General features: G+C 49.2%; 8 protein-coding genes across 8 annotated transcripts; 3 read left to right on the forward strand and 5 right to left on the reverse strand.

Annotated features, from left to right (window-relative positions):
• Positions 1-333: 333 nt before the first annotated feature.
• K441DRAFT_670620 (acetoacetate-CoA ligase) lies at positions 334-3,158 on the forward strand. The gene is made up of 4 exons (XM_067650304.1): positions 334-610; positions 674-2,078; positions 2,195-2,510; positions 2,571-3,158. The coding sequence occupies exons 1-4, from the start codon at positions 359-361 to the stop codon at positions 2,683-2,685; spliced, it is 2,088 nt and encodes a 695-aa protein (XP_067496948.1). The 5' UTR covers positions 334-358; the 3' UTR covers positions 2,686-3,158.
• K441DRAFT_593964 (hydroxyacylglutathione hydrolase) lies at positions 3,131-4,531 on the reverse strand (the record flags this gene model as incomplete). The annotated part of the gene is made up of 10 exons (XM_067644934.1): positions 3,131-3,214; positions 3,276-3,302; positions 3,355-3,489; positions 3,547-3,638; positions 3,720-3,927; positions 3,975-4,008; positions 4,071-4,142; positions 4,207-4,294; positions 4,347-4,389; positions 4,439-4,531. 10 exons carry the CDS (start codon positions 4,529-4,531, stop codon positions 3,131-3,133), a joined length of 876 nt encoding a protein of 291 aa, XP_067496949.1.
• A 151-nt stretch (positions 4,532-4,682) lies between these two features.
• On the reverse strand, positions 4,683-6,084 carry K441DRAFT_670623 (uncharacterized protein). Its single transcript, XM_067650305.1, has one exon. The coding sequence runs from the start codon at positions 6,069-6,071 to the stop codon at positions 4,920-4,922; it is 1,152 nt and encodes a 383-aa protein (XP_067496950.1). The 5' UTR covers positions 6,072-6,084; the 3' UTR covers positions 4,683-4,919.
• Positions 6,085-6,195: 111 nt separating this feature from the next.
• Positions 6,196-7,152, forward strand: K441DRAFT_670624 (4-carboxymuconolactone decarboxylase-like protein). The gene is made up of 2 exons (XM_067650306.1): positions 6,196-6,420; positions 6,523-7,152. The coding sequence occupies exons 1-2, from the start codon at positions 6,272-6,274 to the stop codon at positions 7,067-7,069; spliced, it is 696 nt and encodes a 231-aa protein (XP_067496951.1). The 5' UTR covers positions 6,196-6,271; the 3' UTR covers positions 7,070-7,152.
• Positions 7,153-7,328: 176 nt separating this feature from the next.
• On the forward strand, positions 7,329-9,930 carry K441DRAFT_701182 (uncharacterized protein). Its single transcript, XM_067653313.1, has 2 exons — positions 7,329-7,787; positions 7,840-9,930. The coding sequence occupies exons 1-2, from the start codon at positions 7,605-7,607 to the stop codon at positions 9,733-9,735; spliced, it is 2,079 nt and encodes a 692-aa protein (XP_067496952.1). The 5' UTR covers positions 7,329-7,604; the 3' UTR covers positions 9,736-9,930.
• Positions 9,931-10,470: 540 nt separating this feature from the next.
• On the reverse strand, positions 10,471-12,412 carry K441DRAFT_682539 (uncharacterized protein; the record flags this gene model as incomplete). Its single annotated transcript, XM_067651588.1, has 6 exons — positions 10,471-10,996; positions 11,063-11,157; positions 11,217-11,287; positions 11,354-11,515; positions 11,599-12,117; positions 12,244-12,412. 6 exons carry the CDS (start codon positions 12,410-12,412, stop codon positions 10,471-10,473), a joined length of 1,542 nt encoding a protein of 513 aa, XP_067496953.1.
• Positions 12,413-12,782: 370 nt separating this feature from the next.
• K441DRAFT_670628 (phosphatidylserine decarboxylase proenzyme) lies at positions 12,783-17,183 on the reverse strand. Its single transcript, XM_067650307.1, has 8 exons — positions 16,653-17,183; positions 16,548-16,592; positions 16,223-16,444; positions 15,720-16,158; positions 14,172-15,665; positions 13,427-14,086; positions 13,267-13,358; positions 12,783-13,209 (listed from the first exon to the last, which is right to left on the reverse strand). Exons 1-8 carry the CDS (start codon positions 16,830-16,832, stop codon positions 13,042-13,044), a joined length of 3,300 nt encoding a protein of 1,099 aa, XP_067496954.1. The 5' UTR covers positions 16,833-17,183; the 3' UTR covers positions 12,783-13,041.
• Positions 17,184-17,921: 738 nt separating this feature from the next.
• On the reverse strand, positions 17,922-20,047 carry K441DRAFT_691115 (uncharacterized protein; the record flags this gene model as incomplete). The annotated part of the gene is made up of 4 exons (XM_067652453.1): positions 17,922-18,283; positions 18,348-18,603; positions 18,665-18,808; positions 20,024-20,047. 4 exons carry the CDS (start codon positions 20,045-20,047, stop codon positions 17,922-17,924), a joined length of 786 nt encoding a protein of 261 aa, XP_067496955.1.
• Between the last annotated feature and the right edge of the window lie 503 nt (positions 20,048-20,550).

The following is a 20,550-nucleotide window of genomic DNA, read 5'->3' on the forward strand; positions in this document are numbered from 1 at the left end:
GGAACTTTTGGCCGCTGCCTCCGTACGAAATTTTGTATCCGAAGCCAGCCGCAGGGCAGGTTTCTTCGCATAGCGAGGGCGTCTTCTGCCCGTTTTGTGAGGTCTAAGATTGCAGTTTTGCATATTTTTAGAGGGAGCCATCTAGATCTAGGAGAAGAACCGTAACCTCCTGAAAGCACAGTTTTTTGAACACTGGAGACAGATTCAAGGGGATGATGTTCTTCGGGAATCCTTGGACTTTCGCTTCCCGAGCCGATGGCGAGCCGACAATGGTCGCTACAAGGATAAATCCCAGACACAAAATGGCACCGTTCCCAACAACATAAGCATCACAAGACATTCTCCAATTGCAAAAAAAATGACTATATCACTGAAAAAAGATATCTACAATGGCACCAATGGCATATCCAAGGAGTCCGCACGTCTCTGGGTCCACCCATCCCCACAGTCCACCCCGATGTGGACATTCCTCAATAACATGAACAAAAAGTACAATCTGCAATTGAGGAATTATGAAGACTTACATTCGTGGAGCATTAATAACGCCGCGACTTTCTGGGGCGAAGTATGGCATTCAACAGGTATAAAAGCTTCAAAGCCATACCAACAAGTGAGCATCACATTAATACCCTGGTCCTCATAAATAGTAAGCAGGGCGTTAACGGTCCTTTAGGTAGTCAACGAAAGTGCACCTATGTTTCCTCGACCAAGCTTCTTTGAGGGGGCAAAGCTGAACTTCGCGGAGAACCTCCTCTTCCCAGCTCAGGAAGTCGATCCTGCCAGTCCTGCTATTATAGCTGCTACAGAAACGACGCGGGAAACAGTCACTTGGGCAGATTTACGAGAGCAGGTGAAGCAGTGTCAGGCTGGCATGATAGCTTTAGGGCTGAAAGATGGGGATAGAGTTGCTGGATACGTCGCCAATCATACCAATGCGCTGGTGGCAATGCTTGCCGCAACTTCTCTTGGAGGTATTTGGACAGCTGTGAGCCCTGACACAGGTGTACATGCTGTGTTGGAAAGGTTACGGCAGATCGAGCCGGTACTACTATTTACGGACAATGCAGCATTTTACAATGGTAGAAGTCACCCGGTGCTCCCCAAGGTCAGCGAGATTGCTAGTGCTCTCACAACTCTCGAGGCCGTAATTGTGTTCCCGACCGTTTCTTCAGTTGACACAGATTTGAGCTCTATCGAGGTGCCGTCGGGCAAAGCTTATGATTATGCTTCCTTTATTAAGTTAGGAAACCCTCTAGAGACTCTCACTTTCAAACAACTTCGTCCAGATCATCCAGTATACATTCTCTACAGCAGCGGAACAACAGGAGCTCCGAAATGCATAGTTCATGGCAGCATCGGAACCTTGATCCAACATAAAAAAGAGCATATGTTCCATTGCTCAATACTTCCTGGCTCACGCCTCTTCTACTTCACGACATGTACCTGGATGATGTGGCATTGGCTCGTCTCCGGCCTTGCCAGTGGAGCCACCCTTGTCCTCTACGACGGCTCCCCCTTCCGGTACCTGTCACCCACAGACCCCTCCACCTCCGTACCTGACGACCTCGCCATGCCACGCCTTATTGACGAAGTCGGTATAACGCACTTTGGAACATCCGCAAAATATCTATCTGTTCTCGAGCAAAAGAATCTCTCCCCACGCTCCGTGCTCTCCCTTAAAACCCTCCAAGCGATCTATAGCACCGGCTCCCCGCTCGCCCCCTCCACCTTCCACTATGTCTACTCCGCATTCCCCTCCACCGTAAACCTCGGCAGCATAACCGGCGGCACAGACATCATCTCCCTCTTTGGCGCACCCTCCCCACTCACTCCCGTCCATGCAGGCGAGATCCAAGTCCGCGGCCTGGGCATGGCTATCGCAGCCTGGGACTACACAGGCGCTGACATAACCGCCTCTGGCGAAGCTGGCGATCTCGTCTGCACGAGACCGTTTCCCTGTCAGCCTGTAAGCTTCTGGGGCGCCGAAGGCGAGAAGAAGTACCGCAGTAGCTACTTCGACAAATTCGACACGTGCGTGTGGCATCATGGCGACTTCGTCCGCTTCAATCCCGCTACTGGCGGGCTAGTGATGCTTGGGCGCACATGGCGACTTCGTCCGCTTCAATCCCGCTACTGGCGGGCTAGTGATGCTTGGGCGCACATGGCGACTTCGTCCGCTTCAATCCCGCTACTGGCGGGCTAGTGATGCTTGGGCGCAGCGACGGGATCTTGAAACCGGCTGGCGTGCGGTTCGGCAGCGCGGAAATCTATAATGTGCTGCTAGAGCACTTCGCGGATGAGGTGGCGGATGCGCTATGCATTGGGCGCCGGCGAGAGCAGGATACGGATGAGACTGTTGTACTGTTCTTGAAGATGGCGGAAGGGAAGACGTTTGATGTGGACTTGGTGGAGAGGATCAAGGCGTATGTGAGGAAGGGATTGAGTGCGAGACATGTGCCGGGAGTGGTGGACGAGTGCCCGGAGATTCCTGTGACGACCAATGGAAAGAAGTAAGTTAACTGATATCGTCATTGATAAGACAGAAGCTCTGGACTAATTTAATGGTTTAGGGTTGAGGGTGCTGTTAAGCAGATCCTTTGTGGTTTGAATGTCAAAACATCCGCCTCTGTGGCGAATGCTGAGTGCCTTGACTGGTATCGCAACTGGGCTAAGATGCACGCCTGAAAATCATTGGAGATGGGCATCAGCACTGATGGAACGCCAATTACGTGCGCTATTAGACCAAAAATTCTATATCCACCCTACAATCGCAAGAATCCGAAAGATGTCCTTTCGAATATACCAAGAAGTAGATTCAGGCCGCGGTGTATCGTGAAGAGTGTTAATACGACATCAGCAAATGTTAATTATTTGCGTTTTTCTGGCCTTCGACCTTGTGGTGGTATTGGCACAGGCAAATCTTGAAGCCGATGGCATCCCCTCATTAATTTGAGTGCATTCAGAAACCTCTAAGTTTGTCAATGTAGAATGAGGGATTTGCCTTTTTGTCCCCTTGGATATGCCTAAGTCCTCACTTTTGCTAGTTTATGCTGTATTAAAATATGCGGGATTCTATCACTCCGCCAAGTAATACTGAATTCACCTACCAATTCAGTTTCACCTGATATCTCTACGCTCTATCTTTCATTTCTCGAAGCGCCCTCATTACGTCTACAGGTTTGTCATAGCCGACTGATTTCTGGATAGACGGATCCTGTGGTGCTGTGAGCTATGTGTATTCGTAGGATACGCTCGAGGAATTAATATATACACACGTTTACTCTCATGAACACATTGTGTTGCTACCAGAATTAGCCTACTTGCCAGATTGCAAATTTGCTAGAGACGGCTCACCTTCTCATCTCCGATCGTGAATTTTCCTTGCGTCTCCTTATTGTTTTGCGCAAACTCTTCTAGCTTCTTGATCGCATCATTCTCAAGGACGCGCTTAGCGAAGCGTACATTGCCTTTAGTATATTCGTGGCCAGGCTATTGAAGATGTAGGGTAAGAATTAAGAATGGCGTAGTGAGTGTTAGAGAACCTACATAGACTTTGGTATCATCTGGCAACGAAGCAAGGGTCTCGTTCAACGCCTCATGCATCTCTTCAGCGTTACCTTCGAAGAAGCGCCCGCAGCCTATGACCCAAAAGCGATCAGTATATTTCAAACCGGGTTATCTCATATTTCCCTCTTCCCCTGATAGGAACTTCAGCTGACCTCCGATAAACAGGGTGTCTCCTGTGAAGACTGCTTTGTCTGTTCCATCTTCAAAGAAATAGCAGATACTGTCTTGCGTATGGCATGGTGTGTGTAATGCAGTAGCTTTTATGGCTTCGCCAACGGAGAAGGTAGATTTGTGTGCGGGTGTATTGGTGACGCTGTCACAGTCTTTGCCGCCGAATATGGGAAGCGGGAAGTGTTTTAGCTAGAAGGATTAGCAAGGAAGGGAGAAGGGTGGATCGGAGAGTATACGATTTCTTTGTTTCCGCCGGCATGGTCGTGATGGCTGTAGTAAGCTTTGTTAATGATTCTTGGGTTGGGTCGCGGAAGTGGTGAAGGGTAATGTACTGGTGTGTATTTATTATGGTTGACAGCTTGATATCACCGTTCTTCGTTTTATCTTTGAGAACTGGAAGGACTCTAATGGAGAGGATAACTTGTCAATGTTCCATATATCAATGAGTTGACACGGTTGGAGCATTACTCGGGTGGATTCGCCGGGTCAATGATTACAGCTTCCTTCGACTTATCATCGACCACTAAGTAAGCATAGTTATTGCCCGTTCCCTCCCCTATGATAGATGTCAGTCGTTGGGCATAAACACAAAAAGAGGATGGCTATACACATCGGGATCGATTGGATATGCATTGCGCGGGATAATGTGGGCTGTCGGATGTTAACTCCCAAGTGTATGATCCTGAGGTCTCGTTCTTACATGTGGAGTTGATTGATTTAGAATCGTACGCCAACTTCTCCTAATTGTAGAAGCGAATAAGCTCATGAGGAGAAAGACGAGGACAGCATTCATACATGTAAACTCTAGGTAGCTATTTGTAATGCGGGGATGAAGCTCGGCTCGGAGAGATGACGTTAGATATTCAGGGATGACACGGTCCTTCAATATCAATTAACGAAGCACATTTATGATAACTTAATGATTTTTGAGTAATCTCAATATTGCCTTTGTTTAGTAGTGCTTGAAGCCGCGGTACGACATAATGATGAGAGCTAGATAAGCACAAGGATATTTTTTCAAACTTCCTACAAACCTGTAGCACATCGCGGGTTCAAAGCAATGTGATTGTGGCCCATGACATGAACATCGAAAAAATGCTATTATTCTAATCCTAATTCCGCGCCTAGGCCTGGGAATGATATGAGAATTCTGATATGTGTCCTTCAGCTTGTAAATCCATTCACCGTCTCTTGAAAAGATGTAGCTGATACCGCATGTTTTCTAACTCGATAGGGTATTTTAACCCTTCCGGCAGCCTGAACCAGCGCGATTCATAGGTTACAGGCTTGTCCCACAGTCCTTCATTCTTGCTTAGGTCGCTAGCATCTTCGGTGGTAGTGTGGAGCAATGTATGATCTAGTAACCATTGCATAGGATATTTTTTCTCCGTTCCATTGAGAGGCACTGTTGAATAACTTCCTGGGCTGTCTACAACTAGGAGGAGCGCCCCAGGCTGTAAGCAGGAGGTGAGACTCAGCAGAAACTTCTGGGTTTGTGATAAAGATGTCGAGTATAACTCATTTAGCGTAAACATAAGCGTTATGAGATTCGCGTCTGCCAGGAAGGGTGAGAGTTCGGAGAAGTCGACACTCAGAATATCATGTTGACGGAATGTGATATGAAGGGAGTGAGGGGCTGCTAATGGTGCATTGACTGCTTTGGCTGCGGTCGATGCATATTTTGAGAGCGGCGGTGCAGTTGTGATGCTAGTTTGCAAAGCCTCGACCACGGGTGTCCAGCTGGCTATATCAATGGCGATGACTTCGAACTGCCGTTGTAGATGCTCTGATATTTCACTGTCAGCCCCTGATTGAGAACCTTCTCCCCCTTCGTCTACTCGGCGCTGAAATAAGCTCAGGAATCCGGCTAGGGCAACGATTTCTGCACCCGCTCCTCCACCGAGGCACACAATCTTGCGGTGTAAATCGACTCTTTCCGATTCTTGTTCTTGAGTGGGAGAGATATGGTCTGATAGGTGATTGAGAATCTCGAGATAACCAAGTGCCCTCGAAGGACTCCACCTTGCCGCGTATGCCTCTAGATAATCATTTCGGCCAAAGGCTTTCAGAAAATCTCGATTATAGAGATGCTGTTTGACTTCTTGTAATAACGGAGTAAAATTTAAGCTAAGCCTTTCAGCGAAAGATGTCTTGAAAATATTTAGAAGCAATTGATTGAGTTCCAGAGGAATGACCGTAGAAGAAGCGAATGTTTCAACTATTCCATCTTGATTGTTCGAAGGCTCTTTAGCCGAGTATCCCTCAGACCGTTTGATATTCCTTTTGCTATTTGGTGCACTCTTCGGTCTTGTAGATGCTTTGGGTGGGACCATAGTGGATATTCAATGACTGGAACCAGTTTATAAAACCGTGAAAAGGTAGTTGTTTTTCGGACCTTATCGATAAAAGTCGCACACAAGCTTCGGCCAAGCGGCTTGAGAAATTACTTGTGTTTCTCAATGTTTCACTTTAGTTGTTATTACTACTTCACAAGCGCTGTTGGAATTTGAAGCAACAGCTCTTTAGTTACAGCATGCGTCTACCATACGTTCCAAACCCCCCTCAATTTGAGAACGCGGATGATCAGGCTATTGTTGAACGCGTCCAACAACGAAGAGGTGAGGCAGGCTTGTTGGAACTTGATCTCTCACTGCTTCATTCCCCGCCTGTTGCAGATGGTTGGTGAGCTTTGCCTATACCCCAACATCTGTATAACAGCGTTCCTGTCTCCATTTCCCTCGTACATGGTTGCTCAACCTGGTCTGATACGTTTGGTCTTCATAGGAACTCTTTCCTCGGCTCTATTCGCACGCAGACTACCCTCTCTACGTCCATTCGTGAAACAGCTATTTGCCGTGTCGCCATTCTAAACAACGCATGGTTCGAATGGGAACACCACGCTCCCATTCTACGCGCATGCCCCAATATTAAGGAGGAACACATCTGGCATATCCTACAAGCTCCGCAGCCAAAACTCCATGAGACTGTTAGTGCAAATCCGGCTGTGTCATCGGTGATCACCAAGGCTAGCAGTCTTGAAAAATGGACCGAGGCGTGCCATGAAGCGGATTATGCGGATGAGAAGCACTTTGCCGTGATAGCTTACACAGACGCGATGACATTGGGGGTGCGAGTTTCCGATGCTGTTTTTGAGCGGCTAAAGCAAAACTTTTCGGATAGAGAAGTTGTTGAAATTACTGCGACAATAGCAGCGTATAACTGTGTTAGTCGCTTCTTAGTGGCGTTAGATGTGGGTGAACGCAACGCACAGGAACGACCAGCTGTACATGACCAATATTTTCATCGAGCATACCCTGCAGCACACTGCTAGGAGTTCGGACGGCACCAGCGCCTAAGGGATATGCTCGAGTGATCTTGTCTGAATTACCTAGGTAATAATGTCATGCCTGAGCGCTTATGCCTAAATGCCTGCATGCTCAATCACATGACTGCTGATCTTGAGGGCGAAAAGAGACGCATTGTCATATTTGCCGTTCTTGAGCCACCCTCACCCTCAAGATCAGTCAATGGGGCCGCGCGTGCATGATAGAAAAAGCCTGCCTTCCCCCTCAATTAATGATGGTAGTACCCTCTTCCTCAATCTTCGTCGTAGTGCGCATTATTTGGGGTCCCTGAAACACCCCCACACTTGTGTCAAGATCCTCTTACTCACTACAAGGAATCGTTTCATATAAATTCTTAATACAGTGTTATTACTCACTAACCATCAAATAAAACTGTTTATTTGGTGGCATTTCATCTTACGGGCTTATTCATATATCTATCTTCCTTCTTTTCTCTTTTTACTTATCTAGCAGAATTCTTGTTACGTTCGTCTCGGAACGGCAAGATCACCGCCTAGCAAGATGTCTTTTTCGGGAGAGTTTTTCCCCAAACGGGAGCCACACAATGGTGACAAGGTTTTTGACTGGCGTAAGAATCGGATTGATTCCGTGCACCAGGAAAGTCTAAAGGTAGAGGATGGTGTCATAACATCAGAAATTGATTCGTTTCCACACAAAAACCCGAATGGTTCTATGGATGTTCAGGTGAGCTACTCGCTTCCCAGTCTCACAAAGATACTGAGCCGGTACATTGCAGCCTGGTTTGGAGCCTTTGACTTCGGTATACCACGAGAATATGTGGCATCATAATCTCAATGCGCGTCTTGCACCTAGTTCATCTGTCGGTCGAGGGGTACGACATGTTCGGGGAAAGCCCATTCTTTCCTTGGAAGAATTACTACCGGATTCGACATACTCAATAGATAGAGCTCCAAATCACCAGAGGGCTCTTCGATCGAAGTTCTCATTGCGCTCAATCTCCATACTAGAAACGTGGCTACAGGCTAATGAACACAATCCATACCCCTCACGCGATGCCAGAAAAGCGCTAGCTAAGTCTTCGGGGCTTAGTGAATACCAAGTTAGTACCTGGTTCACAAACAACAGAAAGCGTCGATTGAATCCCATAGAAGACTGGCTTTCCTCTTCCTCTGAGGATGAATCTGTGACTGAAGCCGCGTTACGTTCTGCATCACTGCCTTCGAGCTCTCCAATAACACCAAGCCGACGGTATTCGTCATCTCGAGCCAGCTCTCGATCGGTGTCAAGTGCAGGTTCTGCATTCTCCCAATCCGGCTATGCTGTGAGAAAAGTGTTGTCAAGGCGAGGCAGCAAGAAGTATGTGAAGAATGAGACCTTCACGCCAGAGAGACTTGGAACACTTCTACAAGCCCCCTTAGAGAGCAGACAAGATATCAAGAAATCGTCATTCCAGTGTACGTTCTGCCTTAAAAAAGTATCGGAGAAAGCATGGAAGAGACATGAGGAAACACAGCACCTTCCCAAAACTAAATGGACCTGTCTAGCTCACGGGCCTGACGTCCCGCTACCGCACGAAGGCTCCAGGGACAGCAAGTGCGCTTTCTGTCCCCTGCGAAATCCGAGTGATGTCCACCTTCAATCGACTCATCGCCTTGACGAGTGTCTCAGCAAACCTAGTAAAGATCGAGTATTTTACAGGAAAGATCATCTTGCACAGCATATCAGAAATGTCCATAACGGCCAGTTGGACTCTTCCACAGCAATGTATTGGAAGTCTGAGACGGATTATGCAAACCATTCGTGGACTTGTGGATTTTGCGGCGAATACCTAGCGAACTGGAACGTCCGTGCTAGACACATTATCACGCACTTTAAAGATGGGCTTAACATGTCGCAGTGGGATTCTTTTCGTGAATCACCTATAAATGCTGAGAGTGACCTTACTACCACCGAACATAAGGATATTCCTGAGACATATCATTCTCCTAAGATAACGAGAAGTGGGGAGGTCGACACCCAGGTGAATGATTGCAGTAAGGATGGAGCACAGCAAGATTTAAGGACTGACTTTAGCCCTGTCTATGCAACAATCGGTATAGATCATGACGCTTTCATGACCGATGGCGCACTCACTTACTCCGCCGTCGAAAGTGCGGTTTTGCCAGCAAAACCGTACATGTGTACGGACACAAGATGTACAAACGTCAGATTCGACAGCCTTGCGGGATGGAGAGACCACGAGAGAGGCCACGGACCCGGTCACACAATGTACAAATGTCAACATACTATTCACGACTCGTCCGCCATTTTGAAAACAACCGTATGCGGGGAGTTCTTCGATTCTCTAGTGCTCTTCATGCACCACTGCCAGCAGCGGCATAACGACTGCCTGACCCAGTACTCGTCTACGTTCTTCGAGTCGCATATCGGCAGCGCCACGCGTGATGATTCGAGCAAACCCGCACGCTTTTGGTGCGGCTTTTGTGCGAAGATCGTTTGTGATTACAGCCACGGCTCGGCCGTCCAAAAGAAGGTGGACCACATCACAGACCATATGATCCGTTCAGCACTGTCTATGGACCTCTGGCTACCCATCACAGCAACAAGATACCTCTCAGCTGGAATGTTTTTAGAATCTGCAGATGCAGATCCTGCACTGCCAGGGAGTTAACGATGCGTTCTTTCGCTTCTAGGGGATTAGACGAATACCCCTTAGCGTTTGCGGAGGAGCTATCCATAGCTTCATAATATAGATGGATATTTCACATTTAATTGATCTGGCGCCTTTTGTAATACGGAGGAGCTCCGTATCGGTTATCGCGTCAAAACTACATACTAGACGCTACATAGTAATTAAAATGAAGCTCTGGGACTTATCCATAGAGCCGTTGACCTTTCTTCACCTCCGCTTCTGGGTAGGGTCTCTATGCACATAACATACTTTAATGCCTCCACGACCCACCCACTTGCCGCAGTACAAACCTAAGGATTTGTAATAATATAGTGACTGCTCCTTGGAGCAGCCCTGCCATTCTCAGTCCACAGCATCCTGATATAAAAAAAGGCAAAACCAGCTACACCGAAATCGCCAATCCCATGCATCCAAGCCCGAAAAAAGCGTCCTTGATCAGTCCTCCAACACCATGCTCACCCCTNATGAATAATCCGAAAAAGGCGTAACGTTACAAAAGCAGCCGCGCCCACAGCAGCCACTCCAGAAAAAAAGAGAGTAAATACCACAGCTCGCAGTCAACACCACAACCTGCACTTCTATATCCGGTCTAGTCACAACCTCCCAATATGTCAATGTTATACACGTCAATCATCACGCTTCGTAACTCGGCACTAGATTTCTCTTCTTTCTGAAATGCGAAGAAAAAAAATTACACGCACCACCCCCCCGGTCTCACCGCCCGTTCAGCATGCGCCCAAGCGCACCCAGCACGTCGCCCACTCCGACCCCCTCCGCCCCCGCCCGCTCTCGCGCGTCTCGGTCCCGCTGCTCTAGCCGCTCCGCCGCCGATCCCAATATGCGATCCGCGACGCGCTCGGCTGTGAGCCGGTACTGCGATATCTTGTGGACGCCGTCGGCGAGGAGGTCGACAGTCGGTTCGAGGGAGGCTGAGAGGTGGGTGAGGCGCGATTGGAGGGATGTCGGGGATGTGAATGTGAATGCGGGGGGTAGAGGTGCGGGGGAGGTTGTTGGTTCGTCGCTGGAGGTGGACGTGGACGTGTCGGGCGGTTGTGGTTGTAGCGCGGCGAGTATTGCGGTTTGTGAGGGGTCGAGGAGGGAGGTGTCGATTTGTGGTAAAAGTGGCTGTGCTGCGCTGGTTGGTCTCGGAGGGGATTTGGAAGGGAGGGGTGGTGGAGGCATTGTTTTTGATTTTGAAGACGCTGTGAGAGCTTCCCATGCGGCTTTTTCTTCCTGGAGACTAAGTGATGGTTAGCAAATCGCTGGACATGTAGATGCTTTGGAATTTAAATCCCCTTGCACATACCGTTTGATTTCTTGCTCTAATTCCTGCAGCATCGACGCATTCCTCTCATTCTGTGGATTCGGTTTCTTGATTAATACTGAGGGCGCTGTGTCTTCCTGTTTAAGATGTTAGTTTTCCAATCGCATCAAAATCTCCCTATAGACAAATTGCGAACCCTGCTAAACCAATCCGACATCTCCGACCTGCTGGCGAAATCGTCAAGTAATTCCTGCTGTATCGCTCGAGCTGAAACATGGCCGTTAGCCACTTGCTATTCTTCATAATTCAGAGTCTTGACAAGAGATCACTTACCAGCCATAATAGCATTTATATCCTTAACATTCCCCGAAGGCTTTTCCGGCAGTGCTCTAGCCCCGCACCACGTTAAGAGCTGCTTCATTCGCCTGGGTTCCGGTAGAGTCTGTTCAATATGCTTGTAAAAATCCCTGGTCTCGACTTCCGCATGGGGTACCGCTGTGTCATAAAACCTGTTAGCCTTTTGCTCCTCCGCAACATATTTGGTGTTCTGCTGTTGATAGTAAAATGGAAAACCGCACCATTCGATGCCCCGCTGTCAATGAGCGAGCTCGCGCGTCTCCCACGCATTCCAGTACTACTCCTTCTATGACCCCGTGCGCTGCCCTTCCGCATTTCCTTGTTCCGCCGGATTATGGGTGTGTCGGCGAATGGTAGTGCAATCTTTGTAGCGCCGTCGCGTTTCTTCTCAACATGTAGTTCGTTGCCTGGCGTCCGGACGCCGCCTACGAAGTCTACGCCATCATCCTGGTCACCAGAGACCTTCGGTTCCGCTGCTGCTGGCTTCCTCGTGCGTCTAGGTTTTGGTTCCGGTGCGGGCGTTATCTGCTCTTTATCCTCGGAGAGTCGGGCTGACCGTCGTCTTCTCACTGGAGCATCGCTTTCCACAGGGGCAGGCGCAGAGACCGAATTCCTCTTCCGCCGCGTCGGTGCTGGCTTGCTCCGTTCTTGAGTCGGTTCAGCCGCTGGCGGGGCTTTAGGCTGCGTTTTCTTCGACCTAGCCCGCGAGAACTGGAAGCCGTCGTCGTTCTCGTCATATGCTGCAAACCGCATCAGCAAATTCCGCCTCGCAAACTACCCATCACCGACTCAGCATCCAGGCGCAAATCGCACTCTCCGCCTCATAACCCCCCACCAACACTTTCAATCACGCAGAATCCACTCACCAGCCTTCGCTTTCTTCACGGCCGCGCCATTCGTCTTCGCCGACGCTGCCGTCTTGCCCGCCTCATTTGTCTCCGTCCTCGTCCTTTTCGCCGCCACAGCCGGCGCCTCCTCGTCCTCGAAAGCGTGTCGCGCGCTCCTCCTCCGCGTTGGCCGCTGCGTCGATGTCATGCTCAAAGTCTGAAGCGGGGAGCGCGAGAGTAGCACGGTCATTGATGGCATTTATCTCCGCGCGCGTGCAGGCGTGAGTTGTCGGTTCGCCGAACGAAGCAAAACGTGCGGCGGGGAACGTCCAATGCGCGGCGAGGACTGCTGAGTTCGCTGCGAGGTTTGTCGTCGTAAGGGTTGGGGCGGTTAACGTGAATATCGTGGCGTGGGTGGTGCGGTTCGCGAGGGCTTTGGGAAGCTAGGTTGCGGGTTGCTTTGCAGGTGCCCCAAGTCAAAACAATGTGACTAAGCGCAGTGCCAAGCATCACCACCTCTGTCACCATGGTAGATCGATTGGACATTTCATTTTCAAAGTTTCCGCAACACGGGTAATCGTGAAGCTAAGTGAAGGAAGCAAAATGTACTATTTGTGTATGTAATACATTCCAAAACACCAAGAAGGATGCAGCGATTCGCAAGTTGTCATTCGGTATCTCCAGTTTTTTTGTTACTCTGCTCACAAACTACCATTCAAGTCCATGATGGTCGAGAAATCTACCCACCTAACCCTGAGATCTAACCTTCCTATTGCCCATTTTTGTGCTCGGAGCCAGCCGGCTCTCTGTATTTATTTGATACCCATAATGCACAGCTTACTGCCCGGCACCAGCCATCGGACCTTGAACCCCAGCAGGAGCCATACTGCCCTCGATACGCCGCTTGGCGTCCTGCTTTTCTTCCATAGTCGGGTTTTCCTTGCGCATATCGGGAGAGTGAGCTGCGCGGCCGGGACTGTGACCGATGGACATGCCGACGCGGATCTATATAATCATTAGAATTGATAATCCAAATTAGATTAATGTCCGGCAAGTACTCACCAAACTCTCCAAGGCAGATTTCGAGTTATCGACCAAATCATCATCAAACTTCATAACGCCTGGTTCAAAGAGCAGCAGAAGGGTGCTTCCACCTTGGAGAAGTTAGCCCAGCTCCTGAGTTCTATTTAGGCATAAGGATATGAGACAGCAAGAAACTTACCAAACTTGAAATAGCCTAGTTCCTCCGCCCTCTTCACATGCTCTCCCGCCTTCCTAGTGATAACTGTACTGCCCACCATCATCGCACCTACACATATAACAATTACTCTTCCATGGGCCTCCGAGTCAATCGGTACAATGACCCTAACATTCTCGCCATATACATCAAGTGCGGACCGGATGGCCATGGGGTTGACGGTGTAGTATTCGCCTTCGATTGCCCTGGGCTCTCCCATGATACCATCTACGGGGATGTGGAAACGATGATAATCTTGAGGTGCAAGGCGGAAAATACCGAGTGCGCCGTTCGTGAAACGCTTTGCATCCTCAGGGTATGCCTTTCCGAGCAGACGCTCGACTGAGAACTCGCGTCCCTTCACCCAGATGGTCTGCGCCTCATCCATGCGGTTGAAGACCACTGAACGGCAGTCCGCAGGTGACGTGATCACCCTTGGATCGTCAGGAGCAGAACACGGCCTTGCATCCGGTTTGAGAGCACGATAGAAGAATTCGTTGAAGTTCTTGAACCGTTCGACGGGAAGCAAAACCTCAGACATGTCAAGCTGGTGGAAATTGATAAAGCCCTCAATCTCGGCTGCGGAGGCAGGATCGTCGTATTTCTTGCCTTGCTTGAAGCTGAGAGAGCGCAAGAGTTTGCGAACTGCAAAATTCCTCATCAGTACAAAACATAGAAGAGAGATAGAACAGACATTTCATGGTTTAATCAATATAAGAAATGTACTCACTTCGCTTCTTCTCCATATTGTTGGCCTTTAAGCCCTTGTACAATAGTCGAATACCCAGACGCACATATACACTCATGCGTTCCTCGTTTATCTGACCAGTGATACGGTCCTGGACTAAGATATTCGCAGAGTTTGCGCCAAGCTTGTAACCCCCGTAGGAGATCTTTGTAATGACTTTGGAATACCATTTTCGCTGAGCCTGGCTTGAGGTAACGAAACCTGCCATGACAATATTATTCACTTGTCTCCAATCCTGACTTGCGCAAGTGGCAATATGCGTAATAATATCCGCGTCCGATTTCTTATTGAGTCGAGGCTGGTGGCAGATTGGACATTCGCGGATTTCAATAACGTGCTCCTCGCCCTTGTCATCAGCCAGGTCATCCTGCTCCATATGTTCTCCCTCTTCTCCCTCTTTGCCTATATACTCTGGTTCCATGGTTGGAATAGTCGTTGTGTAAGGTTGGCAATTGAGAGGTGTTCCAGATCCAGAAGTTGCAGAAGGGGTGATTGAGCCAGGAGTCTCACCCTGCAAATCACTAGAAGTGCCGGAGATATTGAGACTGTTGAATTGGTCTTTGATTGAGGAACCCCAGGTTCGCTGTTTGGTTTGCTGCAATTGGTCTTCCAAACAAATAACAGCCTGGTCAAAGGTCAAGATCCCTTCCCCATTATTTTCAGAGGTGAATCTTTCGAAGAACCCATTGATAGTAGCCTCGTGTAATGTAGAACCTAAAGTATCGAGCATAGTGGTCAGCTCTACCTTATCAATCAAGCCACTATCATCCGCATCGTACTGCTTGAGCATAGCCCGCCAGAACTGCTGTCGAAGAGCTCTATATGGCAGATATTTGGCTCGGATGTACAATGTCGGACTGTGTTTGGCCTCCCATCGGTCCTTATTCTTCATCTCCAGGGGGAGAGTCCACGCCTTGAGATCCTGGTCATCTGAATGCGAATCTACATGAAGCAGAGGAGGGCTACCACTTCTATTGCCCTCGAGACCTGGTGTTGGCGGAACGCTAGTTGGAGCTGGAGGTAATGGAGCATTTGAATCCTTAAGGTTGATTGAAAGAGAAGCTTGAGATCTCTGCTTCTTTAACGAAGGCTTGGTCAGACGGGTCAGACTGCTTGCAGATGACGACCTAGACATAGGAAGGCGGAAACGTGACCTTCGAGCTTCAGTATTAGTCCCAGCAGGGTCCTGTAGCTCTGGCAATTTGTACAATCCGGTCGCAGGGTCAGCTTCAGGGGCCGCAGAAGTCACTTTCTCTAGGGGGAAATTGACTGTTCCAATATAATCGTTTCCAGAAAACTTGTCTCTGTCTACAACAGTGAAGCTGAGCGAGTAGTTCGTTTCATGCTTTATGACTTGGAAGACGAGCTTTTCCTCGAAGACCGGATTGAGGTTGTGGTTGATCACCTTTGTCCTGTAAGTCTTCCTTCCCAGAGATGTGACAACGAACGGATCCATATCGAAAGAAGTCCGCGTCACTGCCATGTATGTTTAGAGATAAATCTTAGGCATACGCAAGATTGTAGACATACCATTCCGCTCAGGAGGCAAATCCGTGATCTTCACAATCTCCAAGAATAAGACACCAGCCACCTCCGAGTTGCCAGTGAGCTCATAGCCACGTTGTTTCGCCTTCTTCCTCAACCTCGCCAGTCTCAGCTTCTTCCTTCTCTTTTCTGCAACCTCTGCCTTCTTAGACTCATCCTGCGCCTCATCCGAGATCTCTTCCTGGTCCTCATCTTGCTCGTCGTGATCATCTTGCTCTCCACTGTCAGTGCGCAATAGTGCTTCATCGTCCTCATCGTCCGGGCTTGGACTTGTCGCCGCAAACCCCATGAACTTCTGCAAAATCTGCTGCTGCGGGGCCGATGGGTTGGTCGGATCAACCATAGCAAACTGAAGCAGCACCTCGCCCGTAACAACGCTCTTCTTCTTACCCGTGCGCCTAGACTCCAACGGGTACCATATCGGCTACACAGGGTCAGTTTCCCACATACGATTCACCCCAGAGCTCAGAGCGTGCGGACAGACACACCTCTTGGCTAGTCTGGCCATTCCCAAAAATATCTTCCAGCGCGACGTCAAACTCGCCCATGTAGTCCTTTCCAAAGCGGTCTTTGTCCCAGCAAACAGCTTCGAGGAGGAGGCTCTGCACGCCCACGATGGGCAGGTCCAACGTCTGGTTCCATTCTGGGTTCAATGTCTTGTTGATCGAGGGCGTTGCTTGTTTCGCGTCGCCGAGCGTAAGCACGAGGTACTGCCGTCACCGCGCCCATCATTAGCATTCCGCCGCCCATAAACAAATGCAGATATGGAATAAAAGCGTGTGCAGAGAGCAGAACGTCGCGGAATACACTCACAGGATCGCTCGTCCCGCTCCTATCCTTCGCCGCCAGATTTCGACCCTAGAAGCCCCTCAGCATCAGCTTAGCTCCTGGCAGCGGGGTACCTAATGGTTGCCCGACCTTGATGACATTAACCTTCAGCACCAGCCCGCAGTTCTTTGCGTCGGCCATAGCTGACTTAGGACTGGAGCTCCTGCTGCCCGCGCGACTCGAAGGACTAGAGTTGCTGTTACCGTTGCTGTTTGTATGTTTCAGGCGGTGCGGCAAACTGAGTCTGGAGGAAAGAGTTGGGCGCGGCATCCTGGCGAATCGTGAATGCGGGACCTGCTCAGTGCTGCAAAGCCAATGCTGCCAAGGGGACCAGCTAGAAGGCCAAGCTCAGAGTCGTGCATGCAAAAGAATGGAGGCTGCATTAATTTTTCATTCAACGACAGCTTCTCGAGCTCGACTGCAAAAAATAATGGTTCAAGAAAAGGACAAAGGCTGTGAGCCAGAAGAACAGATAAACCTCAAGCTAAAAGCGCCAGCTGGACAGTGCCGTAATGGGGGCAGCAACATTAATTACCCAGGAGCAAGCGCGGATGCTGCGGGACACATGAGGCGTGTTTTATGGTACTCGCAAAGACACCAATTGAATTATCTGGTTTCCACAGTTGTCCAAGTTTGGGGCACACAGAGAAGCCACAGTTAGTAACACCAGCAGAATGTTTGAGTTTAATTATAGCAAAGCTGAGCGGTGGCCCCATTTTGAAATATGCCTTGCGATGCACAGATCTTTCAGCCCAAGCTCTGATCGCTAGTAGGGTCCGCAAGCCACTCTGCCTCAGACTAAGCGGCCTCATCCATACGAGTGGCCGCAACTTTAGGCCTTCCACCCTCCGTACGTCTTTCAAATGCCGTGCACGCTATTAAGGCGGGATCGGGAGTGAGGCAGTTAAACACAGTTGATGATAATTACGGAAGAAATCAGCTGACATGCTCCGCATTTCTACTAACCCGTCTAACTAGTAGCACGCGCCTCGGCGCAAGAAAATTCCTCGAACGGCTGCCAGACGCCAAATGGCCCCAGAGTAACCCAATCGTAGTTGATGAAAGTTTAACGTCGTTACGACATCATCCAAAAGTCCCGCAAAAACGCCAGGCTAGCAATGCCGTTTCTCCACATGTTCGCCACTGGATGCCCACTCTTTTAGAAAGAACCCTCCGAAAGACATCTTCACCATCTAAGTTCTAGAAACACAAAGCAGAAATGATTACAGATTAGGGCCGAAAGAGCTCAGATAAAATCAGAGGACAATAGCGATCTGCCCCGTCGTTGGGCTGCCACGGAGAGAGATCCGAAGCTCTCTCAGTAATTCTAAGTACTTGTGTCACCGGTAGGAGAGGCAATCATGCCGCCGGGACAGTAAGAGCTGAACTATCCATAGGAGTCTTGTGCTGTGTGGAGATATCCGGCCAAACAAACATCTTCTCGTCTCGGGGAGTAAGAGCAGCGAAGATTGGGACTGCATTCTTGCTTGATACTCTTCTCCAGAGGTTGACGCGGGGGTTGAAGTTCGATGGCAGACCTTGTCCTTTGATCTTCTCCTCGTCGATCTTCGCGATCTTGATGACCTCGCGCTGAATGTCGGTGAAGGTGTCGAAGGGGATGTACGGCAACTTGTGCTCAATGCAATATTCTTCCGGACGGAGGCCACGGCGGGTAAAGAGTACGTCAGCCTTGCTTGCAGCAGGTAGATCAGACGCCGTCGCTGATGAAGTCGATCATAGGGATGGTCCCATCATTTCTTTCGAGTTTAGCATGTTCTCGGTAACCATTGATGGATTCAGCCTTATCGTGGCCGGGCTCAGTGTCGTGGAGCCAGACAGGCTTCCACTTAGAACCATCTGATGAAATAGTGGCATCGTTGGCGACAATCTCGATATTCGAAGAGGCCTCCTCGCCCAAGAAATGATCCAATACTCTCCTCAAAACTGGCTTTAAGCCTGCAGAAATAACACTGAATGGGATCTTGTTGTTCGGGCGGAATTTATGGAAAGTCTGGAATTCGGAGTCGATGTCGAGCGCATCCTTCATTACGGCGAAACCAATCGAAAGGCATATCCAACAATCCCCACATCTCTTCAGAGACACCACAGAACGATCTTTCACCAGAGTGGATTTTCTCGTCGAGGATTTTGCGTTGTTCTAAACCGCAGCCAAAGTTGTTGGGCAGAATGTGGCCAGTATCTTGCATGAAGATTGTGCCATCAAAGTCCAGAAATAGTGTCAGTATCTAAAAGACCCTGATATACAGAGTGGAGAACGGATCGACAAATTGCATTCGCGTACCTGGGAAGCAGATAATCTTCCGCTTGATTCCAATGCTCGAGAAATCTACGGGGATTGTGGATTTGGGAACCTTTAGGTTCCGCCTGGATTTGACTTCAACGGCTGGTGGGGCGATAGCTGATGGTGACATGGTTGTTGATGAATGTTATGGATAATTGAGGAAGAAGTGGAAGTGTTAAGGCCTAGGAGATTGCTGGTGATATTTGAATTTGCTGGTGGATTTGGTTGATAATTTATCATTATCGTGGAAGTGGGGACTTTATTTATGCAGTCAGCGACGTCACTCTACGCCGCCAGAATGATGCCATGTACAAGACTACCTAGGAATCGTGTTCGAAACTCCTTATCGTGAACTACGCCTTCAGTGTTGACATGCTCTCGCCCAGCTAGGGCGCCTGTCAAGGGTGTAAGAGCCGGGGTCAACGAATCGGTGCTCTCGTTTGAACCTTTAATTGACAAGGTGGAGGAGGGTTGTAGGGAGAGGATACTCCTCGTCGGTGGTGGTACCGCAGGATTCCTGCACTGTCGTGGGGCACGGAGGGGTAACTCGAGCCCAGGCTACCTATCAAGCACCTCCGCTGCAGTTTTCACGTGTTAGCAAGCCGCTTTCATGCCTAGCCACTTCCCAGTTCTGGTTTGCAATAATCTTCACCATGACTCTTAGTGTCTCTGTGGGTTTATTACGAAGGTGATTAGGATATTTTCCCATCCCGATCCGGTCAGAATCATATGAAGGGCTTTGTACTAGTCCATACAACGCAACGACGTCAAAAGTGTTACGGAACGTGACCTCGTGCAAGTATGCGGTGAGATACTCAATAAGCTTGTTCGCGAGATGGCATCGCAGTGGACGCGGGTGTTGAACCAGTATGTAATGATCCTCAGCAAGCCCAGTGACTAGAGGTTCACTGGAGAGGGCGTCAGACATGCATGAAGCAGGAAACGGTCAATGTATTGCCCGACTCGGGACGTGGTTAGTCGCTCGCACTAAAGATAGAATCGGAAAGGGTTGCTATGTAAATTATATTTACTGTCAATGTCAAGTTCAAAGATTCAAAAGCCTGCTTGGAGGTCTTCGGAATTCTAGATATTCAAGGCGTTCGAACATGGGCCTTATCAATTGCTGCGGAGGCAGACCAGCCGCACACAGAATTTTGACACTCTGAAGAGTATCAGGATCCATAGCACGGCAACAACACCAAACATGGGCCCTTAGAGCGACCGCTACATGCCACTGACGCCTCGAATTGCATAAGCTAGACCTGCACGATGACGGCAGCTGTAGGACCCCAAATGTGTTCAACGAAATAGAGGTACCGTGACAACATGCCATCATGCGTTCCCATTCACCTCTTTGACCATCACAGTTCGCAGTCCAGCTCCTCAGCTACCATCTGCATCCTGCTCGCCGCACAATCTTCTCTCGGCCTGCCCAGTAGCAGGTAGTCACACAATCCCACGCATGCGGGAGGAAGGAACGAGTTTAAGTCAGAAATCTCTTCCACTACGTCTCAGCCTGTTTGCATACCTATTCGAAAGTACAAAGAAATGGAATCTGCACCGGTTCAAACAAGACATATTAAGAAACCCCGACCGCCGATAGTGAAAGTAAAGCAGAGGGGGTGTATGAGGGAAGCGTTACTTCAGTGCCAGGCTGGACTAATTTCGTCCAAAAGAAGCAAATTT

This window comes from Cenococcum geophilum, assembly GCF_001692895.1.
Source record: "Cenococcum geophilum 1.58 unplaced genomic scaffold K441scaffold_85, whole genome shotgun sequence".
NCBI lineage: Eukaryota > Fungi > Ascomycota > Dothideomycetes > Gloniales > Gloniaceae > Cenococcum > Cenococcum geophilum.